This window comes from Cicer arietinum, chromosome 6, assembly GCF_000331145.2.
Source record: "Cicer arietinum cultivar CDC Frontier isolate Library 1 chromosome 6, Cicar.CDCFrontier_v2.0, whole genome shotgun sequence".
In the NCBI taxonomy this organism is placed as follows: domain Eukaryota; kingdom Viridiplantae; phylum Streptophyta; class Magnoliopsida; order Fabales; family Fabaceae; genus Cicer; species Cicer arietinum.
In genome coordinates, this window is record NC_021165.2 from 8,499,970 (window position 1) to 8,524,269 (window position 24,300).

The window sequence follows — 24,300 nt, forward strand, 5'->3', positions numbered from 1 at the left end:
GAATGATTTTTTAATTCTTGCAGATTTTTGAGAAGTTCATCATAAAATTCATGTTTAAAAGATTTATTTATTTTTAAAAAAATATAGTTTTTATCTTGTTAAAATCTCTTGTAATTAATATCTAAGTTATTGAATGTCAAAATTATTATTTTTAATTGATAATAAATGAGTTAAAAACTATTTCTACTATTTTTATATAAATTATCATACAAATTATTTTTAAAAATATTAAACAAACTGACTCATAGTTACTATATAAGAAAGCGTTAATTTAATTATTTTTTTAAAATGCAAGTTTAAATGTTGGATTTAAAAAACGTTAATTTAATTATTTTTTTTTAAAATGCAAGTTTAAATGTAGGATCACAACATACCTCAAGCTCATGGTACTCACTCACATTGCCTATCACCCACCAAAAGGTCTCAATCATCATTTGCTTTAATTTAACCATTTTAATTTAATCAGCAATTTATGTAACATCTATACTAAAATCATTTGGAACCGATTCTAAACATTCTACCTGTCACTTGTTCATTTTTCAGTAATTTTACTCTCACACTATTTCTACATTAAATGTAATCTTATTAAATTAATTACAAGAATTTGAAATAAATTAAAATAAAAATGAAATATATAAATAACTTTTAATCAAACAATTAATTTCCATTAAACACAAATAAAAGCAATATTACACAATATTTGATTTGGGGTACTAAAAATAAATATTTGTCCTATTTGTAGCATGATTTTATTAAGGGAAGGGATAATACAGTCAATTTGTACAATATTTAGTTTGTGGTGGGGGTTCTCTTAAGAATAAATAAGACGAATAGAATCTATTAAGGATACTGTCCACAAGCTTCCTTACTTATTAGCATTAAATGCTCCTTAAGAAACAAACAAATAATAATTAATTACTTCACAGATTTGATCAATTTGAAATCAGGAAGGGAAGGGATAATACAATCAATTTGTACAATATTTAGTTTGTGGTGGGGGTTCTCTTAAGAATAAATAAGACGAATAGAATCTATTAAGGATACTGTCCACAAGCATCCTTATTTATTAGCATTAAATGCTCCTTAAGAAACAAACAAATAATAATCAATTAATTTACAGATTTGATATCTACTATATAAAGGAAACAATTTGAAATGAGGAAGGGAAGGGATAATACAGTCAATTTGTACAATATTTAGTTTGTGGTGGGGAGTTCTCTTAAGAATAAATAAGACGAATAGAATCTAATTCATGCAATACACAGACAACTTCTTGCAAGAAATAAACGAATGATGATAAATAGAGCGGATCTAAGAAGTTCTTTTGAATCTAACCACTCATCACCTAGTGACCAAATCCAGATTCAACATCCAAAAGATGAGTGGCTTCCTCTAACTGAATCTAGAAATGGTAATACATATTTTGCAGCTAGGCAGGAAGCAGGTCCGGCAGTTGTCTTGTCGTTTGTCGTCTCTGGTATCTCCGCTTTGTTATCGGTCTTCTGTTATACAGAGTTCGCCGTGAAAATACCCGTTGCAGGTAACAATCATACATCCACATGTGCGCTCCAAATAATCATATTTTCATATAATTATAACTACAAATAATAATAATATTTATATAATAAGATCTGATATCATTTAATAATTTATTTTTATTTGCATTTCATTCAAGAGAACCCACTCAATTTAATATCTAAAAAATGTCAGCAAATATCAATTTTTAGTGTTTTCTCCAATCATGAGAAAATTAAACTCCCAATGATGCGAAAGAAATTGTCATGATCACAAAAATATTTCCAACCCATATGTTGTCTGTGGCGGTTCATTTTTAATTAATATGAAATAATTTCTGAAATATAAGATTCAGGATCGGGCACCACATAAGAAAGGTGAAAGCAAATTTTATTATAAGATTTTTTAAAATTTATAAATATATTTTAGTAAAATTATTAAAAGAAATTATAATTTTTTTATAAAAATTTAGACTAAAAATTATTTATTAAATTAATATAACCAATTTTATATAATATTTTTTAATTATTAATTAAGTTAATTAATTTTAGATTTACAAATATTAGAATATGAGACACTTTTATTAGGAAGTTTAAAATAAATTGTAATCTTTTACAATAATTAAAAAGTTAACTTTTTATGGAGGTTTAAAACTATTGCGATAGATTATGTATTATAAGTTCGAACGAATTGCTTATAAGTTCTATTTGGTAGTTGTATTTGTGAGCATATATCAATATTTGATGAGCATTCAAGTAGTTTATGCTTATAATTATAGTTTATTATTTTTCTTTTAATTTAATTTTTTATTATTGAAACTAAATTTTGTTTTATCTTTTATAGTTTATATATTATAATTAAAAATAAACTATTTAAATAATAATTTATATAATTTATAGTAAATAATTTAAAATAAATAAACTATATATATATATATATATATATGATTAATAAATAATTTATTTATTATAATAGCTTGGGAATCATATTGCGAGTGCTTAGTATGATAGCTTGCAAATGAGGCATAATAAGCTAGTTCAGCGTAGACATCAAGACTAAATTGATTGTTTCCAAAATACCTAATTAACCTAAGATGGTCTTCAATGAGTCACAAATCTCAAAAATTATTCCATGCTATAGTCATCCTTGGATGATGGATAGATTTAATAAACCAAACATCAAAACGGTTGCCAAGTCTTTCAAACAATTCATTTTTGGATCAGATTAAGGTTCTATGTCTACAAAAACATAATTAAAAATTGTTTTACTTCATCCATGAACTATAGAAAGTCATAATCTAGGGAAAAGAAGCCAAGGAGAATAGTATTACAACACTATCCGATGTAGATTTACACTACCCATTGCATATCAAAATTACAATAAACATAATTACAACACCTTAAAAAAATAAACATTGAGAAGAGGCGAATTAACGATACATTGAAAACCAACAACAATAACCACTAAAGACTAAAGGGCGCCCACCATAATTAACAATATGAGAAAGTTACTTTTTGTACCCTCAATTAATTTTATACTCTTCAATTTATTAAAAATAAAAAACTATCTTTAAAGATTTTATTTACTAATTGGTAAAAAAAATTACTTCAAAATCTCACCCCTTAACTAAATTTTTGATACGTAACATTTTTACCTTAAATTTCGGTACACAAAAATTCACTACCAAAAATTTCATGTTTCAAAATTTCAGTAATTCAATTAAGTTACCGGAAATTTCACTACCAAATTTTCGATAGGTATTTATAATAATGTCTGGTAGTTATATTTACATTACCAGAAATTTGAAATTTCCGGTAATTACATTTTCTTACTCGAAAATTTCAAATTTTTGAAATATCCGATAGTTATTATACTTAACCGGAATTTTCAAAAATCCAGTATGTTATTTTTTTTTTTTTGAAATAGGGATTGAAAAAACACAATCAGTATGTATAGATTTAACTGAAGTATTCACAACTGATCAAACAAAAACTGTTCCAAAATTTTCAATGAGGAATGAAATTTCCAATGAACATCCCAAAAATTTCAAATTCTGATAGTTCTAAATCATAATAGGAATTTTCAATTTTAAAATATCCGGGAGTACCACTCGGAAATTTGAAATATCCGGTATTGGTTTTCAATACCGGTAATTTCAAATTTCCAGATGATACTCTTGGAAATATCAATTTAAAAATTCACAGTACTCACTTTTTCGAAAAACACAATTTGTGGAGGTAAGAGGAAACTTTTTGATTTTTACATTTTTATTAAAAGTATTTTGATTATTTTAAACATAAATTTTTTAAATGAGGAGATATATGATTAATTGGAGGTACAAAAGACAACTTTTTAACAAATTACACCCTATGATTAATTAAACGTGGCTATTATCAAGTTGGGCTAAAAGATCCAAGCCCGTCATTAAGCCTTCGTTCCGGGATTGCCATAGTTGTTGGGCTGCGTTTTGGGCCCCACAGATAGTTTCCAATACTATGCTCCATGAAAAACAATTTAGTTACCACAAAAATTCATGATCTATGTGACCCACGTAATTAAGAAGCAAATATTGTCCATAGACACTCATAAAGTCATAATTAGGAAGCCCTGTTGGATCCAAACTTCAACATAAAACAATGCATGAAATAAACTTCACGTGAAGTTGCTTATGCGAAAAAATACTATATAGACGTGAAACTCACCAACGAATTTCGATCATTTTAATTTAAACTCTCTCAAATCTTTTTTAATTATTTTTTATTAATTTTACTTTTTATATATTTCTGTATAATCGAAAGTTTATATCATATAAATCATAAAATTTTATATAAAATAATTTGCAAATGTGCATCTCTTACGCAATTATATTTGTTCTTGTATTTCAAAAAGTGTCGTGTTAAATATTTTAGAGGTCTTGTAATCTTAAAAATTAAACCCCTAATAAAAAAAAAATATAATTTAAAAAACGTACAATAAATTTTAATCCTACTTTTAGTCTCTATTTTTAATTTTTTTTTATTTATAAAAATGATATTTTTAGTCCATAAAAAATTCTATAACATCAAAGTCGAGATTAAAAGTGAATAGATTTTTTTAGAGACTAAACTTAAAATACTAAAATTTTGTAAGAATTAAAAATATATTTAATAAAAAATTATTTTATTTAATTATATTATAAAAAAATATGTCAACCATTAGGTTGCTTGGAGAACCAAATATGAAATAGTCAACCATACTCAGCCAAATAGTCAACCATACTCTCAAGCAACTATATTTGTTCCTATCTATACATTAAATATTGTGATCCACTTTTCATGGTAGTCTTTTAAAAACTAAAAATAAATAAGAATCAAAACAAGGTGTTTCAAACTAGCTAGCTAACATGCACATCGTGCCCTTGTAGATGTCATGTGGCCCACAAAGAAGACTTGCGGTTTTCTATTCAACACAATTCTCTATTTTTTCACATCTTAATTTATCATAATTTTTTAGAAAAATGCTTTCGTGTACGAGACCGAAAACATACAATCAACTTTATATGTTGATTTTTCACAACTGCTTTCTCATTTGAGTCAAATTTTTTATTTTTTATTATTAATTGAGTTTTGATTGGTTAAAAGTCTAGTTATGTGATTTCAACTAAAACTCTCGTACCATATTGTAGTTTCTATTTTTTTAATACATTTTCATTCCTATATTTAGTATTTAAGTTTTTCCCTCATTCGTTACCAGATTTTGTTTTATTTTCTCATTTCGGTACCATTTTTACATTCTATAGTTAAAGTGTGAGAGGATTATTATTCTATTCAATCTAAAAAAATTGAGAAATGTTTTTATTTTATAATTAATGAAAATTAAACTTATGAAATTCTTATTCATTAAATTTGATGTTTCTCTCTTATTAAACATATTAATTAGTTATACAATTATATTTAACTTGTATAACTAAGTAATTAATATATATATATGTCAAACTACTATATCACTCTAAAAATATTGATTGCAAAGTGAGCAAATATATTATCATATTATCTTTTATGTGAATATATATTATCAGTATCTTTTTAAAGGACTATCATCAATATTAGAATGGAAATAACTTTAATAAGGGAACTTTTATGGTACTTTAGTAAATTAATATTTTTTGGATAATATTAAATTAAATCTTCAATAGTTGAATGATATGTCACTTTTAAATAAATTTGATCATATTTTAGATATAACATCACAATTTTTTTAATTTTATTTTTTTAGTCTATTTTAAAATAAATTTTTTTGTTATAATTTTAATTTCAATTATAAAAACAATATATTTTAATTATTTTGATTAAAATTAAATAAATAAATAAACTTAAACTCTTAATTTAGTTAACGTATATAAATTAAAATAAATTATTAATCAAAATATCAAGATAACTATACACAATTTTTTTTAATAGGACCGTATTATCTTGCCATTCAACTACATATCCATATGCAATCAATAAATTATACATAATGTATCCATTTGATCAACTCATTTGTATATACTATTATAATAATCATTAATTTAAATTATAAACGTCTTCGTTAGTTGGCGGCCTATTCTCCTTGTCCTTTCTATTTATCTCATTGATAAAGAAAAGAATTTGACTTATATATATGTGTAAGAAATTTTTATATTATTTAATCAATCATAACTGTACATTGTTAATAATTTTTTATTTATATCATAATTACTTAAAAAATTATTTATGTAATTGATTATACCATCAGTACATCAAATAAAATTCAAAAAAAATATTAATTTAATCAATATACTATTTTAGTCAACCGATTCCATAGTATTATAAGTTGTTGAAATCCTCTACTCTCTAAATAAATACCACTAGTATTTGCTATTCTGCCGCCGATTTCCTAGACCAATATTCAGCAATCTTACGCAACAAACACGATACATGTTCAATTGTTTATATTTTTTCTTATTTATGCGTCTTGTATTTTATTTTATTATTTTTTTGTTGTCTTACTCGATCATTTTAATCATCTATATTTATAGTAATTGGAAAATTTTTTATTTTAAATTGGATATATTAAAATTTTAATTTACAAAAATTCAAACTATTATTGATATTAATAGAGTAATCATAATGATTAATATTTTGGTTTCAAAACCGAAATTCAAAATTTATAACAATTCGGTTATAAAATATTAATTGTCAAACAATTATAAGTATACATCAAATACAAATAATTGCAAATGAATTCCTTTAATTTCATGTCAATTAACACTTTAAAATAACAAATTTAATTTAATTAATTTCAATAAAATAAAACTGATCAAGATTCAAAGAGATATGATTTTTGTCAATAATTTATAAATATTTATATATACTATATATATTTATCAATATTCAAAGTAGAAAATCAAATACAAATATTGTTTATTCTTTTACTCGATCATTTTACTTATTGATCTTTGTGGTAATTGTGAATTTTTTTACTTTAAAATCGGATATATTAGAATTTTAATTTACAAATATTCAAACTATTATTAATATTAATTGAGTAATCATAATCATTAATATTTTGATTTCTAAACCAAAATCTAAAATTTATAATTACAAATCTAAGAGGTCATTTCAACTTTTGGATGTTAGTACGGTCCCTAACAATAGTTTTAGTATAGTTCTAACTTTCTTTTGTTGATTACAATTTTAGTGGAAAAAATGGATTGTAATCTTATTTTTTATTTAGCTAAATAGTATTGATTTGTCATATCTATATTAACAAAGTTGACAATTAGAGATTATTACAAAACAAGGACTTTTCTTCTTTAGCTATGTTGAGTATTAATTATAGTTATATGGTTAAATTGATCTTTAGTTTAATATAAGAGTAGTAGTGGTTAACTAATGCTTAAGAAATTGTGATTTTTTCATTTTATTTTGCTTCTTCTGATTTCAATCTTTATCTCAATTTGCACCTATATATCCTTTTATCTATCAAATTTAATTAAACTATGTCATTATATCTCCATTTTTACCTATATATCCAATTTAATTAAACTATGTCACTTAATCTAAAGGAAGGACATGTAGGAAATTCTAAGGGCTAAGTTTACTACTATAAAGGAAGAGCGAGAAAATTGTGAAGAGAATTAAATTACATCACCAAGACAAATGAGGATTGCCAAGAAGCAATTGAAGAAGACTAAGAATATTAAACAGTCTTATGATCTGTTTATTAATGGGTTTATTTCATAATTTCTATTAATGATATTGATTCCTGAGTGGTCCAATTTCAATTTATGATGTAATTATGTGTGTAGTGTGTGGGCAGTACTATTATGTATTTGCTTCCCTAATATAACCGATGTCACTGAATATTGGTATGTAATCATATGTTGGGTCATTTTCTCGTTTTGGTCTATGTTTTCTCAGAATGGGTTGCATAATATTATATGCCAAAGTAGCTATGAGCTATGAAATTTAACATACTATGCTGCTGTGGATTTTGTCAACTTCTACATAATATCAATGGCCCCAATAATTTCGACATGGCACATTTGAATCTGGCAGGAGAGGCATAGAAAAGAGGTTAACTCTCAAATTTGCCCTATCGATTTTATCTTAAATTTTGAAGGTTATGTATAGTTGTATCTATGTTAATAGTTTTTTCCTACAAAAATTATGTACGAATGATTGTTCTTGTTAATGGTTTGTTACAATGTAGAATTGTTAATTTATTGTTTATAATATTTGTTGTGCAATGATTTTTTAATTCTTGCAGATTTGGTGAACAATTTGAATACAATCACAAGTTGAAGGCTCTAAGCAATTTAAAGTTTAGCCCCTCCACTAATGTTTTGAATATTTAAACTATTTTATTTATTGTTTTAGTTAACTTAAATGTATGAATTGGTGTTATTTCTTTTGAAAAAATTATATAAATTGAATTTAGGTACATTAGTTGTATAATTACGTATTTAAATTATATGGATGATATTTATGAATATTTTTTATTTTAATTAATAAAAAATAGGAAAAAATTGTATCATATTTGTTTATTTTAAATTATTAAGTTTGAGACGGTTCTAACTGTCGCAAAATGTATGTCGAGACGATTAAGAATTGTCACAAACGTTGTCAATGATTGGAACAACGGTAATCTGAACTATCACAAAATTATTTCCCAACGTACAAATTTGCCAGAGTTGTAAAACCGTCGCAGTCATCCATTTCAGGCGGTTATAACCGCCGCAAACGTCCTTTGCAACCGCACAAATCAATTTTTTTTTTCTTGTAGTGAATGGAAGTTTGTCGTCAATATGGCGGAACTAGTGTGGATATTGGGGGCAGGAACCCCACAACAAAACAAACAAATATGTTATTAACACTTATTTTTATTTTAAAGTCCTATAAAATCTTATGGTTATAGATAGCATATTGTGTATCAAATGAAATATTTATTTTTAAAATTAGATTTATTTTTGTGTGTAGCAACTGTAACTATTGAAATTTGTACTTTTTTGTCATTAATTTTGTAAATAATAAAATATACAATCGTTTGAATGATTTATTAATCAGATATATAGATAATGTTATATCTAATAACGTTGACAATAAAAAAAAAAATCCTTCAACTTTTTTGAAATATAAAATATCCTATAAGACAATTGTAATTTGTAGGAATTCAATTAGTCTAAATACATTTATTACTATAATAATTCGATCTTAATTATTACTAAATTTATTACTAATTTTTGAAATTAGGAATAGAAATTTATTATTAATTTATTACTAATTTTGAAATTTATTACTAATTAAATTTATTATTAATTAAATTTATTACTAATTTGTTACTAATTTTTAAAAATTCAAATCTTTCATTGAATTTCAAACTTTCGAAAGTTGAATTTTCAAAAGTTTCAATATGTTTAAAAGTTTTGCATTATGAAACTTTCATATTGTTCGAAAGTTTTGAAACTCTCTGCATTTCAAAAGTTTCGTATTCAATGAAAGTTTCGAAAGTTTTATTATTTCTCAGAAAAATGAACTTCGAAAGTTTCATCGTCATAGAAACTTTCGAATTTCTGGTAAAACCATGTTTCGAATATTTGGAAGTTTCGAATTTTTACTTACTTTTGTATTTCGAATGTTTCAATATTTTGAAGGTTTGGTAGGATCAGATTCGAATATTTAAAAGTTTCGAATAAAGTGGGTGAAAAAAGAAAAGTGAATTTTTTTTGAAGTTTTTATATATAAAACTAGGGGCAATATGGTCTTTTCCATATGAATGAGGGGTAAGTGGAGGGTGGATAGTACAAACCTCACTATTTTATTGCCATCATCAAACTAATTTTTTAGATCCGGCCTACTTGTCATGATCATATCTCTTACAAACTATATTCTCATAACCTTTCACCATGACATTTAAAGGAAAATGTTTTGGTACCATGAAGTAAAATATCATTGTACGTGAGATTTTGTGTGGCAGGAAATAATTTGAGTATGTGATTTTGTATGAATGTTGTAGTTCTATATAGTAAAATATTGTGCAAATTAGTGTTTAGGGTGAATTATTTTGTTGCTTAAGGTCTGTTCATGGCCAGATAATATTTGGGCTTGATTAAATATATCATTCTTATTATAAACACAATCAATATTATGTTACCATATTTATTTGCAAATACATAATCAAATTGATTTTCTTAATGAGCATTCAATGCTAATAAATAAGGAGGTTTGAGGACAGTTTGCATTTTTCTATTTAAAACAATTCTCTATTTTTTCACATCTTAATTGCTCATTAAGGATACTCTGAAATGTAGTAATTGACGTTGATTTGTATAGTTATATAGAATGTTGACAATTTGAATATATAATAATGTACAAGTCCGTGATTCTCTAAATAAATATCCTGGTGCTCAAACTTTGAGCAACCTTTGACAAGAAACTATAGAGGTGCAAATTTCTTCTTCTATTTCTTATTTCCAGTAAAATCATAAACTGATATAAATTTATTTAGTTATAACAGGGATATGGCGGTTGGCGAGGAAAACGGCGGCGGAGTACGGAGGAGAGGATGCACCTTCCAAAAAAACGACTTCTTCCCGGAGGAGTCGTTTAAAAGTTGGGGAAATTATGGAAGATCGGTGATGGAGACACCATTCCGATTGAAAGATCGTGTGTTGAAACGATCCAGTGATCATTCGGAGTTATTCGAAGTTAAGGCTCGGAGTGGTAATGAGATGAAGAAGACGTTGAATTGGTGGGACTTGATATGGTTCGGCATCGGTGCTGTCGTCGGTTCCGGAATATTTGTGCTTACCGGACTTGAGGCTAGGCAGGAAGCAGGTCCGGCAGTTGTCTTGTCGTTTGTCGTCTCTGGTATCTCCGCTTTGTTATCGGTCTTCTGTTATACAGAGTTCGCCGTCGAAATACCCGTTGCAGGTAACATTCATACATCCACATGTGCGCTCCAAATAATCAATCATATTTTCATATAATTATAACTACAAATAATAATAATAATATTTATATAATAAGATCTCATATCATTTAATAATTTCTTTTTATTTGCATTTCATTCAAGAGGTAACCCACTCAATTTAATATCTAAAAAATGTCAGCAAATATTGTGTTTCTACATTTTAAAATGTGTGTGTTTTATGTAGTGAAGATGAAATAATAGTTATTGGTGACGCAGATACTTAGTCAAACAAAAGCAACTCAAATATTTCAAAATCAAAAGGAACAGTATTTCAACGTAAACGACACCTTAATCTCTTTCAGTGTAGACTTTTTGGCTATTTAAATTTTTATGAAAGAGTAATGTATCATGAGTTGAAAAGTCAGGTTTGAAATTTTTTGAAGTCTCAGAATGATTATATTATTTAAGACATTTTGAGTAGATGTGAAGGTAATTTTAGGTGTTATTATTATGATATGCAGGTGGATCATTTGCATACTTAAGGGTAGAATTGGGGGACTTTGTGGCATTTATAGCAGCTGGAAATATCCTTCTTGAGTATGTTATAGGAAATGCAGCGGTAGCTCGATCATGGACATCTTATTTTGCCACACTCTGCAACAGAGCTCCTGAAGACTTTCGTATAATAGTCCATAGCATGAACCCTGACTATGGCCATCTTGACCCCATTGCTGTTGTTGCCCTCATTGTCATCACTGCCCTTGCTGTCTACAGCACCAAAGGCTCTTCTATTTTCAACTACGTTGCTACTATCTTTCACATGTTTGTCATTGTCTTCATTATTATTGCTGGTCTCATCAAAGCCAAACCCGAAAACTACTCTCCATTTACTCCTTTTGGTGTTCATGGTATGATTGACGCTTCTGCTGTTCTTTTCTTTGCTTATGTTGGCTTTGATGCTGTTTCAACTATGGCTGAGGAAACCAAGAATCCTGGCAGAGACATTCCTATTGGTCTTGTTGGATCTATGTTGATTACCACCATATTATATTGCTTACTAGCTACAACACTTTGTCTCATGCAGAATTATAAAGATATAGATGTTAATGCACCTTTTTCTGTTGCTTTTAGTGCTGTTGGAATGGATTGGGCTAAGTACATTGTTTCATTAGGTGCTTTGAAAGGAATGACAACTGTATTGTTGGTTGGTGCTGTTGGTCAAGCTCGTTATTTAACTCACATTGCACGTACTCACATGATGCCACCTTGGTTTGCTCTTGTTGATCATAGAACTGGGACACCTATGAATGCTACTATCTCAATGCTTGTAACTTCTGGTGTTGTTGCTTTTTTCACTGATCTTGCTATTCTCTCTAACCTTTTGTCAATTTCCACCTTATTTATATTTTCCCTTGTGGCCTTAGCACTTTTAGTAAGGCGTTATTATTCAAGTGGAGTAACTACAAAAGGGGATCAACGCAATTTCATTTTGGGTCTTGTGTTGATTATTGGCTCTTCAATTGGAATTTCAGCTTATTGGAATAATAGTACTCATGGCTGGATTGGTTATTTAGTTTTTGTTCCACTGTGGATTTTAGGGACGGGTGGTATTTGGCTTTTTGTACCAATGGCAAAGAAGCCTACAATTTGGGGAGTTCCTTTGGTTCCTTGGCTACCTTCTTTGTCTATTGCTATTAACATATTTCTTCTTGGCTCTATTGATAAAGATTCATATATAAGATTTGCAGTTTGGACAGGATTGCTCTTGGTTTATTATATACTCTTGGGATTACATGCTTCATATGACACGGCAAAAGAGTTTGACCAGGCTCAAAATACTGCTCCTAAGGAAGTTCAGAAGCAATGGAACAATGTGGAACAGGGAGTGTAGGACTAAATATTGCAACAGATTCCAATTCATATGTTGCACAAGCTAGCTAAAATATTTCTATGTTTTTTATTTTTTCCAAAGAATGCTGTTTGTTTAGTTTGGTAAGATCGATCACAATGTGTTGTTCTACAAGTAATTTAGTGTTCGGACATGTCTTTTCTAGTCAACTACTAGCAAAATATTTGTTCGTTCCTGCGGGTAAAATTGTGAATATGTTTGAAATATAACTATATCTTAATTCGCGCGTTGCGTCGGTATATTTTTATTTATTTAATTTAAGTGGATTTTAAATAAAATTAATATGAAATTTTATGTTCTAATTTAGTATTTATATCCATAATATATATATACAATTTGTACCAATATAATTCATAAAAAAGAAGTAGCGATTTAGACGAATGACTTGAATAAACAAAGTAGCTTATTAATATTGAGATCGATGGATATGACAAATGTTGAAATAATATATTTGATAATTGAAATTAAGAGATAGACTCAATTGATATACAATTGAGTTACAAAATATATTACTTTATTCTTAAAACTAAAAATGATTAAAGTGAAATATTTGGAAATACATTCACCTTGTATTTTACTTTATTACTTTATTACTTTTTTTGTTGTCTACCTCGATCATTTTAATCATTCATCTTTGTGGTAATTGTGAAACTTTTTATTTTAAATCGGATATATAAGAATTTTAATTTATAAACATTTAAACTATTATTAACATTTAATAGAGTAATCATAATGATTTAACATTTTAGTTTCAAATTCGAAATCTAAAATTTATAGCAATTACAAAATATTAATCATCAAACAATTATAAGAATACATCAAATACAAATAATTGCAAATGAATTACTTAAATTTCATGTCAATTAACACTATAAAACAATAAATTTAATTTAAATAATTTCAGTAAAATAAAATTTACCAAAACTCAAAAGACATGACTTTGTCCATCATTTCTAAATATTTATATACTATATATATTTACCAATATTCAAAAATGAAAAATCAAATATAAATATTTTTTGTTATTGATATGTGTGGTAATTGTGAAATTTTTTATTTTAATTCAGATATATTAGAATTTTAATTTACGAACATTCAAATTATTATTAATATTAATAGAGTAATCATAATCATTAACATTTTGGTTTCAAAATCGAAATTCAACATTTAAAATAAATTCAGTTACAAAATTTTAATTGTCAAATAATTATACATCAAATATATATAATTGTAAATAAATTACTGTAATTTCATGTCAATTAACACTATAAAACAACAAATCAAATTTAATTAATTTCAATAAAATAAAACTAACCAAAATTCAAAGAGACATGACTTTGTCCATCATTTCTAAATATTTATATACTATATATTTCTCAACATTCAAAGTAAAAAATCAAATACAAATATTTTGTATTCTCTCACTCGATCATTTTAATCATCAATCTTTGTGCTAATTGTGAATTTTTTTATTTTAAATCAGATATATTAAAATTTTAATTTACAAAACTTCAAACTATTATTAATATTAATAGAGTAATCATAATCATTAACATTTTGGTTTCAAAACTGGAATTCAAAATTTATAACAATTCGGTTATAAAATATTAATTGTCAAACAATTATAAGTATACATCAAATACAAATAATTGCAAATGAATTACTTTAATTTCATGTCAATTAACACCATAAAGTAACAAATTAAATTTAACTAATTTCAATAAAATAAAATTGACCAAGATTCAAAGAGACATGATTTTGTCAATCATTTATAAATATTTATATACGATATATATTTACCAATATTCAAAGTAAAAAAATCAAATACAAATATTTTTTTGTTCTCTCACTCGATCATTTTACTCATCGATCTTTGAGGTAATTGTGATTTTTTTACTTTAAATCGGATATATTATAATTTTAATTTACAAACATTCAAACTATTTTTAATATTAATTGAGTTATTATAATCATTAATATTTTAATTTCAAAACCGAAATCTAAAATTTATAACAATTCAGTTACAAACTATTAATTGTTAAACAATTACAAGTGTACATCAAATCCAAATAATTGCAAATTGCAATTATTTACTTTAATTTCATATGAATTAACACTATAAAACAAAAATTAAATTAAATTAATTTCAGTAAAATAAAACTGAGCAAAATTCAAAGAGAAATGAGTTTGCCCATCATTTCTAAATATTTATATATTATATATATTTGCCAATATTCAAAGTAGAAAATCAAAAACAAATATTTTGTGTTCTCTCACTCGATCATTTTAATCATCGATATTTGTGTTAATTGTGAATTTTTTTAACTTCAAATCAGATATATTAGAATTTTAATTTAAAAATATTCAAACTATTATTAATATTAATTGAGTAATCACAATAATTAACATTTTAGTTTCAAAATCGAAATCTGAAATTTATAACAATTCGATTACAAAATATTAATTGTCAAACAATTACAAGTATACATCAAATACAAATAATTGCAAATAAATCACTTTAATTTCATGTCAATTAACACTATAAAACAACAAATTAAATTTATTTAGTTTCATTAAATTAAAACTGACTAAAATTCAATGAGACATTACTTTGTCCATCATTTCTAAATATTTATATACTATATATTTACGAATATTGAAAGTAGAAAATTAATACAAATATTTTTTGTTCTCTCACTCGATCATTTTAATCATCGATTTTCGTGTGGTAATTGTGAAATTTTTTATTCTAAATTGAATATATTAATATTTTAATTTACAAAAATTCAAACTACTATTAGTATTAATAGAGTAATTATAATAATTAGCATTTTGGTTTCAAAATCGAAATTCAAAATTTATAACAATTTCGTTATAAAATATTAATTATCAAACAATTATAAGTATACATCAAATATAAATAATTGTAAATGAATTACTTTAATTTCATGTCAATTACCACTATAAAATAACAAATTAAACTTAATTAATTTTAATAAAATAAAACTGGCCGAGATTCAAAGAGACGTGATTTTGTCAATCATTTATAAATATTTATAAATATTTATATACTATATATATATATTTACCAATATTCAAAGTAGAAAATCAAATATAAATATTTTTTGTTATCTCACTTGATCATTTTCATTCTAAATTGAATATATTAATATTTTAATTTACAAACACTCAAACTATTATTAATATTAATTGAGTAATCATAATCATTAATATTTTGATTTCAAAATCGAAATCTAAAATTTATAACAATTCAATTAAAAACTATTAATTATTAAACAATTACAAGTATACATCGAATATAAATAATTGCAAATGAATTACTTTAATTTCATATCAAGTAACACTATCAAAAATCAAATTAGTTTCAGTAAAATAAAACTGACCAAAATTCAAAGAGAAATGAGTTTGTCCATCATTTCTTGATATTTATATATTATATATCTTTATCAATATTCAAAATAGAAAATCAAATATTTTTTGTTCTCTCACTCGATCATTTTAATCTCGATCTTTGTGGTAATTGTGAATTTTTTTAACTTTAAATCGGATATATTATAATATTTCCGATTAAATATGTTCAAATTATTATTAATATTAATTGAGTAATCATAATAATTAACATTTTGGTTTCAAAGTCGAAATCTAAAATTTATATCAATTCGGTTACAAAATATTAATTGTCAAACAATTACAAGTATACATCATATACAAATAATTGCAAATAAATCACTTTAATTTTATGTCAATTAATACTATAAAACAACAAATTAAATTAAATTAATTTTAGTAAAATAAAACTGACTAAAATTCAATGAGACATGACTTTGCCAATCATTTCTAAATATTTATATACTATATATTTACCAATTTTCAAAGTAGAAAATCAAATATATATATTGAAATATAATAGATGAAATTAAAGTAATTCATTTGTAATTATTTGTATACTTATAATTGTTTCATAATTAATATTTTGTAACTAAAATGTTAATGATTATGATTCCTCTGTCAATATTAATAATTGTTTGAATGTTTGTAAATTAAAATTCTAATATATTTGATTTAAAATATAAAATTCACATACAAAGATCGAACAATAAGATTGATGGAAGTCATTAAGTTTAACATTTGAAAAATTTCCACAATACATGCAAATTTGTCTTCTGAAATTTAAAATGATCTAATTTACTTGATCCAATTCAATGACACATATCTTTTAAATATGATTAAAATTATTGGAGTCAAACTTTTCCAGCTGCAATTTGTAAGCTACTCAACATATACTACATTGAAGTAAAACTAAGAATATGAGACACACAAAGCAAAGTGACACTTAAAAACAACTAAAAAAGGAAAAGAGTTTAGAAGGGTGAGAGAAAAAATATTGATGTATAAATATACTTTGTCATAAAAGCACTAAATCCTGAGAATTTCCATGTGCCATTTTGCTTTGGGTATGATGGGAAGCGAAGTTTACTGGCTGGTCCCATCCCAACTTGGATTTCCTGGATAGTCGCAGTGATATAATTTCATGTAAGAAATTATACATAGCATTAAGTTACTATGAGCCAGATTGATTTCAAAGATTGCATAGAACATAATTAAATTTATGGCAGCAAAATTAGAAAAGGACAAAGAGAAGGAAATTTTTTGTTGCAAAGAACCAACCTATACCTCTTTCAGGGTATCTTTGGAGTAGAGTCGGCGATTTCGAAGAAGAATATAATTTTACGAGGATGGCGAATGATTGGGGCATACACAAGAGGGAAGAAGAAATTGTTGGAGGAAGTCATTAAAAAAATTAGGAATTAAAGGGATTAAAAGAGGGGGAAATTATTTAGAAACTAAGTAAAAAAAATGAGGTGAAACATAAAAATTATTTAGAAATTAAGTAGAAAAAATGAAGTGAAACATAAAAACACAAGACAACTCAAGGTGTACGAATATGTTTGCTAAAGTGGATATGTTTGCACATGGAAAAAAAAAATTATCAGATGAGTTTGTTTTAAATATATATATATAATAGATAAGGAAAGTGTACAAAGGATAGTATAATTTTCTCCTAAATATCTAATTATAATGAATATATCAATGTTAATAATTTTATCATCAATCATTTATTTTGTTCCGTATATATCAACTCAACTATACTTAAATAGAAATGTAAAATCATTATAGTAAATTGAATTAATAAATAGTTTCAAGTAATTGATAATATTATAATTTAAAAATATCAAAAAAGAATATACACAAATAACCATGAGGAACTCGATTCAAAATCACCTATCAAAGTAAAAACCATACAAAAATATCTCTTTTCAGACATAAATTTTTTAATGTTATCATCGGTGGCTTATTTCATTCAGTATATATCAATGTTAATAAATTATAATTAATAAATCAAAATCATTAATTTTATCATAAGTGAATTTGTCCTACTTATACCAATAAAACCATATTAATTAAATTAAAAATATAGCAGAATTATAAAAAATGAATTAAAACATAAATTTAATTAAAATACGATATTGTCTCGTGTACGATCTTCTTTTTTCAATTTTTTTTATCAATGAGAAGCTTTATAACTTGTATGAATATTATTTTGAAATTTATTGAGAAAATACATTAAAGTACGGCGAAGTGTACGTGAGTGTAAAACTATTTTATATTAATAATATATCTATTCTATTTTCAATTACTATTTTCTATTTTTTTTATTATTATTATTATTATCATTATTATTATTATTATTATTATTATTATTATTATTATTATTTGTCTTGTCGCATTAAATGATTATTTTAATGCAACAACACTTTTATAATATTAACCTTCCGTTTTTGGACTAATAAGTTGAATTTTTATTATTTTTTAAATAATTTAGACTAACCACAATATATTACTTTTTAAATAGTAAATAGATAGATAGAAGATTTTTATTAGTGAAAATTTCTCACATGTACGATAGTAATTTTGAAAAATTTATTAGTGAGAACTTATCTTATGTATAATAGTTTAATCTCATTTGTGATAACTTATCTTGTGTATGATAATTATTTTGATATTTCATTCTCATAGGTGTACGGTGATTATTTTGAAATTTATAATTATTGAAAACTTGTTTTATGCATGATAGATTCATCTCATAAGTGACAACTTGACTCTATGATAGTTACTTTGAATTTTTTATCATTGAAAATTTGTCTCGTATATGATAATTCAATTTCATAAGTTACCATTTGTAAATATCATCAGTGACAATTTGTTCTATGTATGATTATTTTTTTAAAGTTTTATAAACGATATCTCAGGTATCATTATTTTAAATTTTTATCTTTGAGAACTTGTCTCGTTTATGATAGTTCAATCACATAATATGTATTTATATTTTATCTAAAAAAATAACTTAATAAAATGAAAAACACAGAAAAATAAAGATGAAGTTCATGGTTGTGAAAAAATGGACTAAGTATAAAATAAAGGGTGAAATAAAATTTTTGTCCCTATAAAAATTTTAAAATTTTGTTTTTAGTCACTATAAAAAAATTATATTTTTTAATATTTGCAAAATTATCTTACAAGCAGTTTTAATCTCTGCTAAAAAACATATTTAATTATCCTTCAACTTTTAAACTTCATAAACTCAGAATAAAGTCGTAAAAATATGGATATTAAAGTTTTTAGATTTTTTTTTTTGCCAATGAATTTTTTATAATATTGTAAACATGTCTACATAAAATAAATTAAAAATATATGTTGACGTTCAAGCAAAAATTAAAATTGCTCACATGATAATTTTGTACAAAATTAAAAAATATTTTTTTTACAGGGATTAAAAACAAAAAAATTTAGAGACTAAAAAGTTATTTAAACATAAAATAAAAATTGAGTTCAAAATATCTTACCTTGAAGTCATTTATGGTAGCGAGTTCAAGATAAATTATGAAGTCCCTCTATTCTTATCAACTTAAATAATTGATTCCACTATTTTAAAAGTCGGTAGTTTAGTTATTCCTTCAAATTTTTGAACTAAAAAAATGACGACTTTTTCTATTTTAGATGATGTAGCATACTTGTGATGTATAACCATCAAAATTCATTAACTATTCATATGTTATTAACTAAATTACAAACAAAAAAAAATCAAAGATGAAAGTTAAGTTTTTAGAGGATTTTATGAGTGTTTATTATTTTACATTATCATATTATATGTTATATTATTTAAAGTATATCACATTATTTTTATAGTTAAAAAATCAAAAGCATGAATCAAAACTGTCAAATTTTAAAATAGGTGAACTGATTGTGTGAATTAGTAAAAATAGAATGATTAAAACTACAACTAAATCACAATGAAAGTGAAATAAAAGATTTGGAGAAAGAGGAAAAAAGTAATAAAATTTTTTCTGAAAATAGTTTAAAGAGAAAGAACGATTGAAAAAAATATATGAGAAAATAAGAAAAAAATATATTATATATAATAAAATTAAAATAAAAAAGATAAAATGCATGCAAGATAGGAAAAAAAATATAATGTATCGAAGAAAGAAGAATAAATGAGATTGAAATTGAATGACAGAAAATAGAGTTATCCTAAAAAGTGTCATAAAAACATTTATTAAGCAACTAAAAAAAGAAATAAAAAGTAAGAAAAACATCACAATTTTCAATGATTTTTTCTGAATACATTTATATTCTTAACAAATGTCCTTAAAGTATTCATTAGCATTTCACATTTTAAAATTATAATGACGGTCACACATTTGATAATTAAAATGGCTTCTACTCTATTTATAAATGCATAAAGGTGATTTAGCTCAAATGGCACATACCCAAATATGTGGAATCTATTGCACAATATTAATTTTTCATCAAATTAATTTCACTATCTCAAACAAATCAACAAGAAATTATGTATTTCTTTGTCAAAAAAAGACAAACAATTATGTATTTACAACATTGCATGGCAAGTCTAGTCTATATTTATATGGAACCCAAATTGTCAAATCCAGCTACTTTAATGGTCGCACTCTTTGGTCCAGATTCAATCACACGTGCAATCGAATTAGCATACTTATGAAACTGCAACAATCCAAGCATAATAATTCAGTTATTTCTCATTCAGTATTACAATAAGCAGCGCAAGAACCATCGCTCCAAATTGACAATCAGCATTGCAGTGTAGAGAACAAGGATTTGAGCTCATTTGACATGATAAGCAGTAAAAGAAACGTAAAATCAATTTACCAAAAATAATTTAAGTTAAAATCGATGTAAAATTGCAACTGACAAAGCAACTTTGAATTTCAGTTACAATTTTCCTTTTACTCTCGTGAGGTATATAGCTACAATTTGAAGTTTTTGAAGCCAAGCTGGGTATTAGACCACACAGGTTTCCAAAAAAAGATAAATGGTTACGTACCTCTTCAACTATCTCTCTGCATTTACTATCTAACTGATCCACTTTAGCTGTTGTAGATTCATTTTCTGAGGTGATTGTACTATTTATGGCATCTACCTGCCAGTTGCAGACGAGAAATAACAACTTATTCTTTTATCAAACTTACTCGTTTATTATGAAAGAAAATGCAAACAATTGCCTAAAGAATACTAGTCTTATGAGATAAACAATGATATCTATTCAGATAAGAAGTAATCTTTTCTTTAGTTATGGGATGCATTTAGTGTTATACTTTCCACCAATGAGGTTTTTCTATCCCACTTAATAAATGGTACCTTCGATAACACAGCCTCAACATTTCTCTGTCTTGTTTCAATGGCACATTTCTTTGATTCTACCTCTAATTTTTTACTGCTCAAGTATTTAGTTCCTTCCTCTATTGTGATACTGCATTCTTTCTCCAACTGCTTCTTCAACTCTTCCATATGCTCAACTGAGGAGGTAAAATAAGCAAAAAAAGATGAAGGGAAAACACAAAACACACACATATATAATACATGTTTAAGAGCAATGCTATATAGCATTAAAGTTTTTTTTTTGTAGAAATCATTACAAAAAAACGCAGCATAGTAACATATGTGATGCTTCCAGTCAGAAAATGAATTTTCTTTCGGACAGATAATAATAATTGGACAAAATCATGCCGCAATGTCAGGTAATTTGTGAACAGTTTTTGTAGAATGTTCTCACAATAAATAGCATTACTCATACTTAAACAGTTGAAGCATCCATTTGGAAATAGAGTACAGGCATTGCATGCTTGCACAAGAACGTACCTTTACTTTGCCTTTCAACCAATTTGGCCTCGAGTGACTTCTCCAGCAATTCTTCATCACTAAGTTTAGTTTTTAATGCTTTAAGATCCTTTTCAATGGATTTAGCAGAATTGACCTATAGGAAGGGCTAAAGAAATCAAACAAGAGGTTTTGCACAATAACTATCTTTGAAGGAAGAAAAATCTCATAGATCATAGTAGACCATCTCATATCTCTAAGACATAACTTCCATCATGAGCTCCATTCCATTCCAAAATACAAAAAGAAAAAGTTTTTCCTTCCTTGATATACAGGGGAAAATTCATAAACAAATTTCAATCATCATGTTAAATGACAGAGCAGGAGTCAAATAACCAGAGGACGGGGAATACCTGTTCTTGTATAGCCTGCATCTGCCGGTAGTGTTTCAACATTTTTTTGTTAACCTGAAAAGGAATTGATAGAGTGCTCTATATTATCTAGGACAAAACATTACATCATGAATAGAAGTCAAAAACCTATGATATACTGTTTTATTTTTTTGTAGTTTGATTTTGGAATGAGTAAATAGCTACAAGATCAAGATCAGTGGACAAAATTGTTTAACCAAATAAATGATCAAATAATAATTCAATCGCATTTAATTCATTTTCAGAAACACTTTATAGGTTCCATAATTTGAAAAAGAAAAATAAGTCTTCTCCTCCCCTCCAAAACACTCCATCCAAACATACCCTAGTAATTAAGGAAGAAATTCATTAGTCCAACGAATTGTATAGATAAAAGTATAATACCTTACCCTGACCCAAAATGCAAATGAAAAGCAAAAATATACTCCCTCCATTTGAGATATCTTTGGTAGTTTAAGGTTTTGCACACAAATTAAGAAGTCATTTAACTTATGTATATGTGTACCAAAACACCCTTATATTTATAGTTTTTCAATGTGAAGACTATATAGTTTAAGGATTTTTAAAACTTGTCTTGAAACAGAAGAAATATTCTAAAAAACCGTAAGTTTTGGAAGGGAGGGAGTACTATCCATTGACAACATACCTTGGAAAAAACTTCAACGAGGGCAGTCTTCTCGTGGAAAATGTGCATGGCTAATCTTTCAGCATTTCTTGCTTCCTCTCGAGCTAATTTCTTTTCCTCTAAAGCCCTCTTCATGCAAGATAAGGAAAGCAAATTTAAATAGGTAGAGGCAGAAAAATAAAATCCTAGATCACTCTACACAGCGAAGAACATCCAAAAATAAGCATGCAGTTTTGGTTAATCTTAACAGTGATGAAAATTTCATGGTTAAAATAAATTTTAGTCCCTCTAGTTTCCACTTACTTTCATTTTAGACTTTAGTTCCTACAGTTTCTTTTCTTTTTAATTTTCACACTTAAAAAATCTTCAAAATAGTCTCCATTTTTCATCACAATGTCATTAACAACACATGTCTCACTGGGCACTCAATAAAAAAGGTCATCAAATGAGCACACACTGATTTATAGCAAGAGGGCAATTATTTCAAACAACCAATGTTCTCCACTGTGGTAACAACACAAAATAATGCAGTCCAATAAATGCAAATACATGTATACAGGCAGATTGTATGGAGAAATGCAAAATGCGTAACAATCTGATGCTAAGAATGTAATAAGTTTGATTTTGCAAACAGAATAAGCTAATAAATAACATTAATTTTTTTAAGCAACTGATTCTAATGATTGTAAATAATCAAATGAAAAGGATACCTGTACTTTATCAGGCGATTGAACAATTTTTGAACGTAGATTTGCATTCTCTTGAACATTTTGTACTAGTTTAAATTCAGCATCAGAAATCTGGGGTGAGATGAAAAAAAAACAAATTAGCATTAACAAGTAAAATAACTCATCACCGAAAACTGCAGTCTGCAACATGTGCAAGTTACATATCCCAAAGGTCCAATGTCCTAATCCCACATGAATTTTTCAAAGAAACTTCTAGGGCTCTACTAATGTTTCTTCCATACACTATTAAAAAAAGCTGAACATCAATAAGTATGATTATGTAACTCATTATGCTAACTAAGCTTCCATTATTCACCTTATCATCCATTTCCACAGTCTTCTCCTTCAACTTCTTTATAGTAGACCTCAACGACATCTGTTTGTTGTTCAGGTTTGCGATAGTTTGACGCAGCTCTTTAACTTTTGCATCCACCTCCTGAACAAAAGGCATCTCTCTTTCCC

General features: G+C 25.9%; 2 protein-coding genes across 6 annotated transcripts in view; one reads left to right on the forward strand and one right to left on the reverse strand.

The window, feature by feature from the left end:
• Window positions 1-9,871: 9,871 nt before the first annotated feature.
• On the forward strand, window positions 9,872-13,077 carry LOC101510070 (cationic amino acid transporter 1). Of its 5 annotated transcripts, none has more exons than XM_027335330.2 (3): window positions 9,872-10,005; window positions 10,525-10,949; window positions 11,451-13,077. In XM_027335330.2, exons 2-3 carry the CDS (start codon window positions 10,538-10,540, stop codon window positions 12,818-12,820), a joined length of 1,782 nt encoding a protein of 593 aa, XP_027191131.1. In that variant the 5' UTR covers window positions 9,872-10,005; window positions 10,525-10,537; the 3' UTR covers window positions 12,821-13,077. The 5 variants fall into 5 exon arrangements, with proteins under 5 accessions (XP_027191131.1, XP_004504163.1, XP_027191132.1 ...); XM_004504106.4 differs by having other exon boundaries at window positions 10,534-10,949; XM_027335331.2 differs by having other exon boundaries at window positions 9,874-9,970; window positions 10,534-10,949.
• A 7,611-nt stretch (window positions 13,078-20,688) lies between these two features.
• Window positions 20,689-24,300, reverse strand: part of LOC101510612 (kinetochore protein NUF2 homolog) — a 4,690-nt gene continuing 1,078 nt past the window's right edge. Inside the window, exons 5-12 of the mRNA XM_073369838.1 lie at window positions 24,155-24,295; window positions 23,821-23,910; window positions 23,132-23,239; window positions 22,468-22,521; window positions 22,097-22,211; window positions 21,596-21,753; window positions 21,282-21,377; window positions 20,689-20,941 (exon numbers count right to left, since the gene is read on the reverse strand). Coding sequence (XP_073225939.1) covers window positions 20,843-20,941; window positions 21,282-21,377; window positions 21,596-21,753; window positions 22,097-22,211; window positions 22,468-22,521; window positions 23,132-23,239; window positions 23,821-23,910; window positions 24,155-24,295 — 861 coding nt within the window. The 3' untranslated portion in view covers window positions 20,689-20,842. The remainder of the gene's footprint in view (window positions 20,942-21,281; window positions 21,378-21,595; window positions 21,754-22,096; window positions 22,212-22,467; window positions 22,522-23,131; window positions 23,240-23,820; window positions 23,911-24,154; window positions 24,296-24,300) is intronic.

What these genes read in the sequence shown, in the direction of transcription:
- LOC101510070 (XM_027335330.2), top strand. Translation starts at nt 10,538, where the DNA reads ATGGCGGTTGGCGAGGAAAACGGCGGCGGAGTACGGAGGAGAGGATGC. An exon ending in CGTCGAAATACCCGTTGCAG is followed by an intron (nt 10,950 to 11,450) that starts GTAACATTCATA and finishes TATGATATGCAG; the next exon opens with GTGGATCATTTGCATACTTA.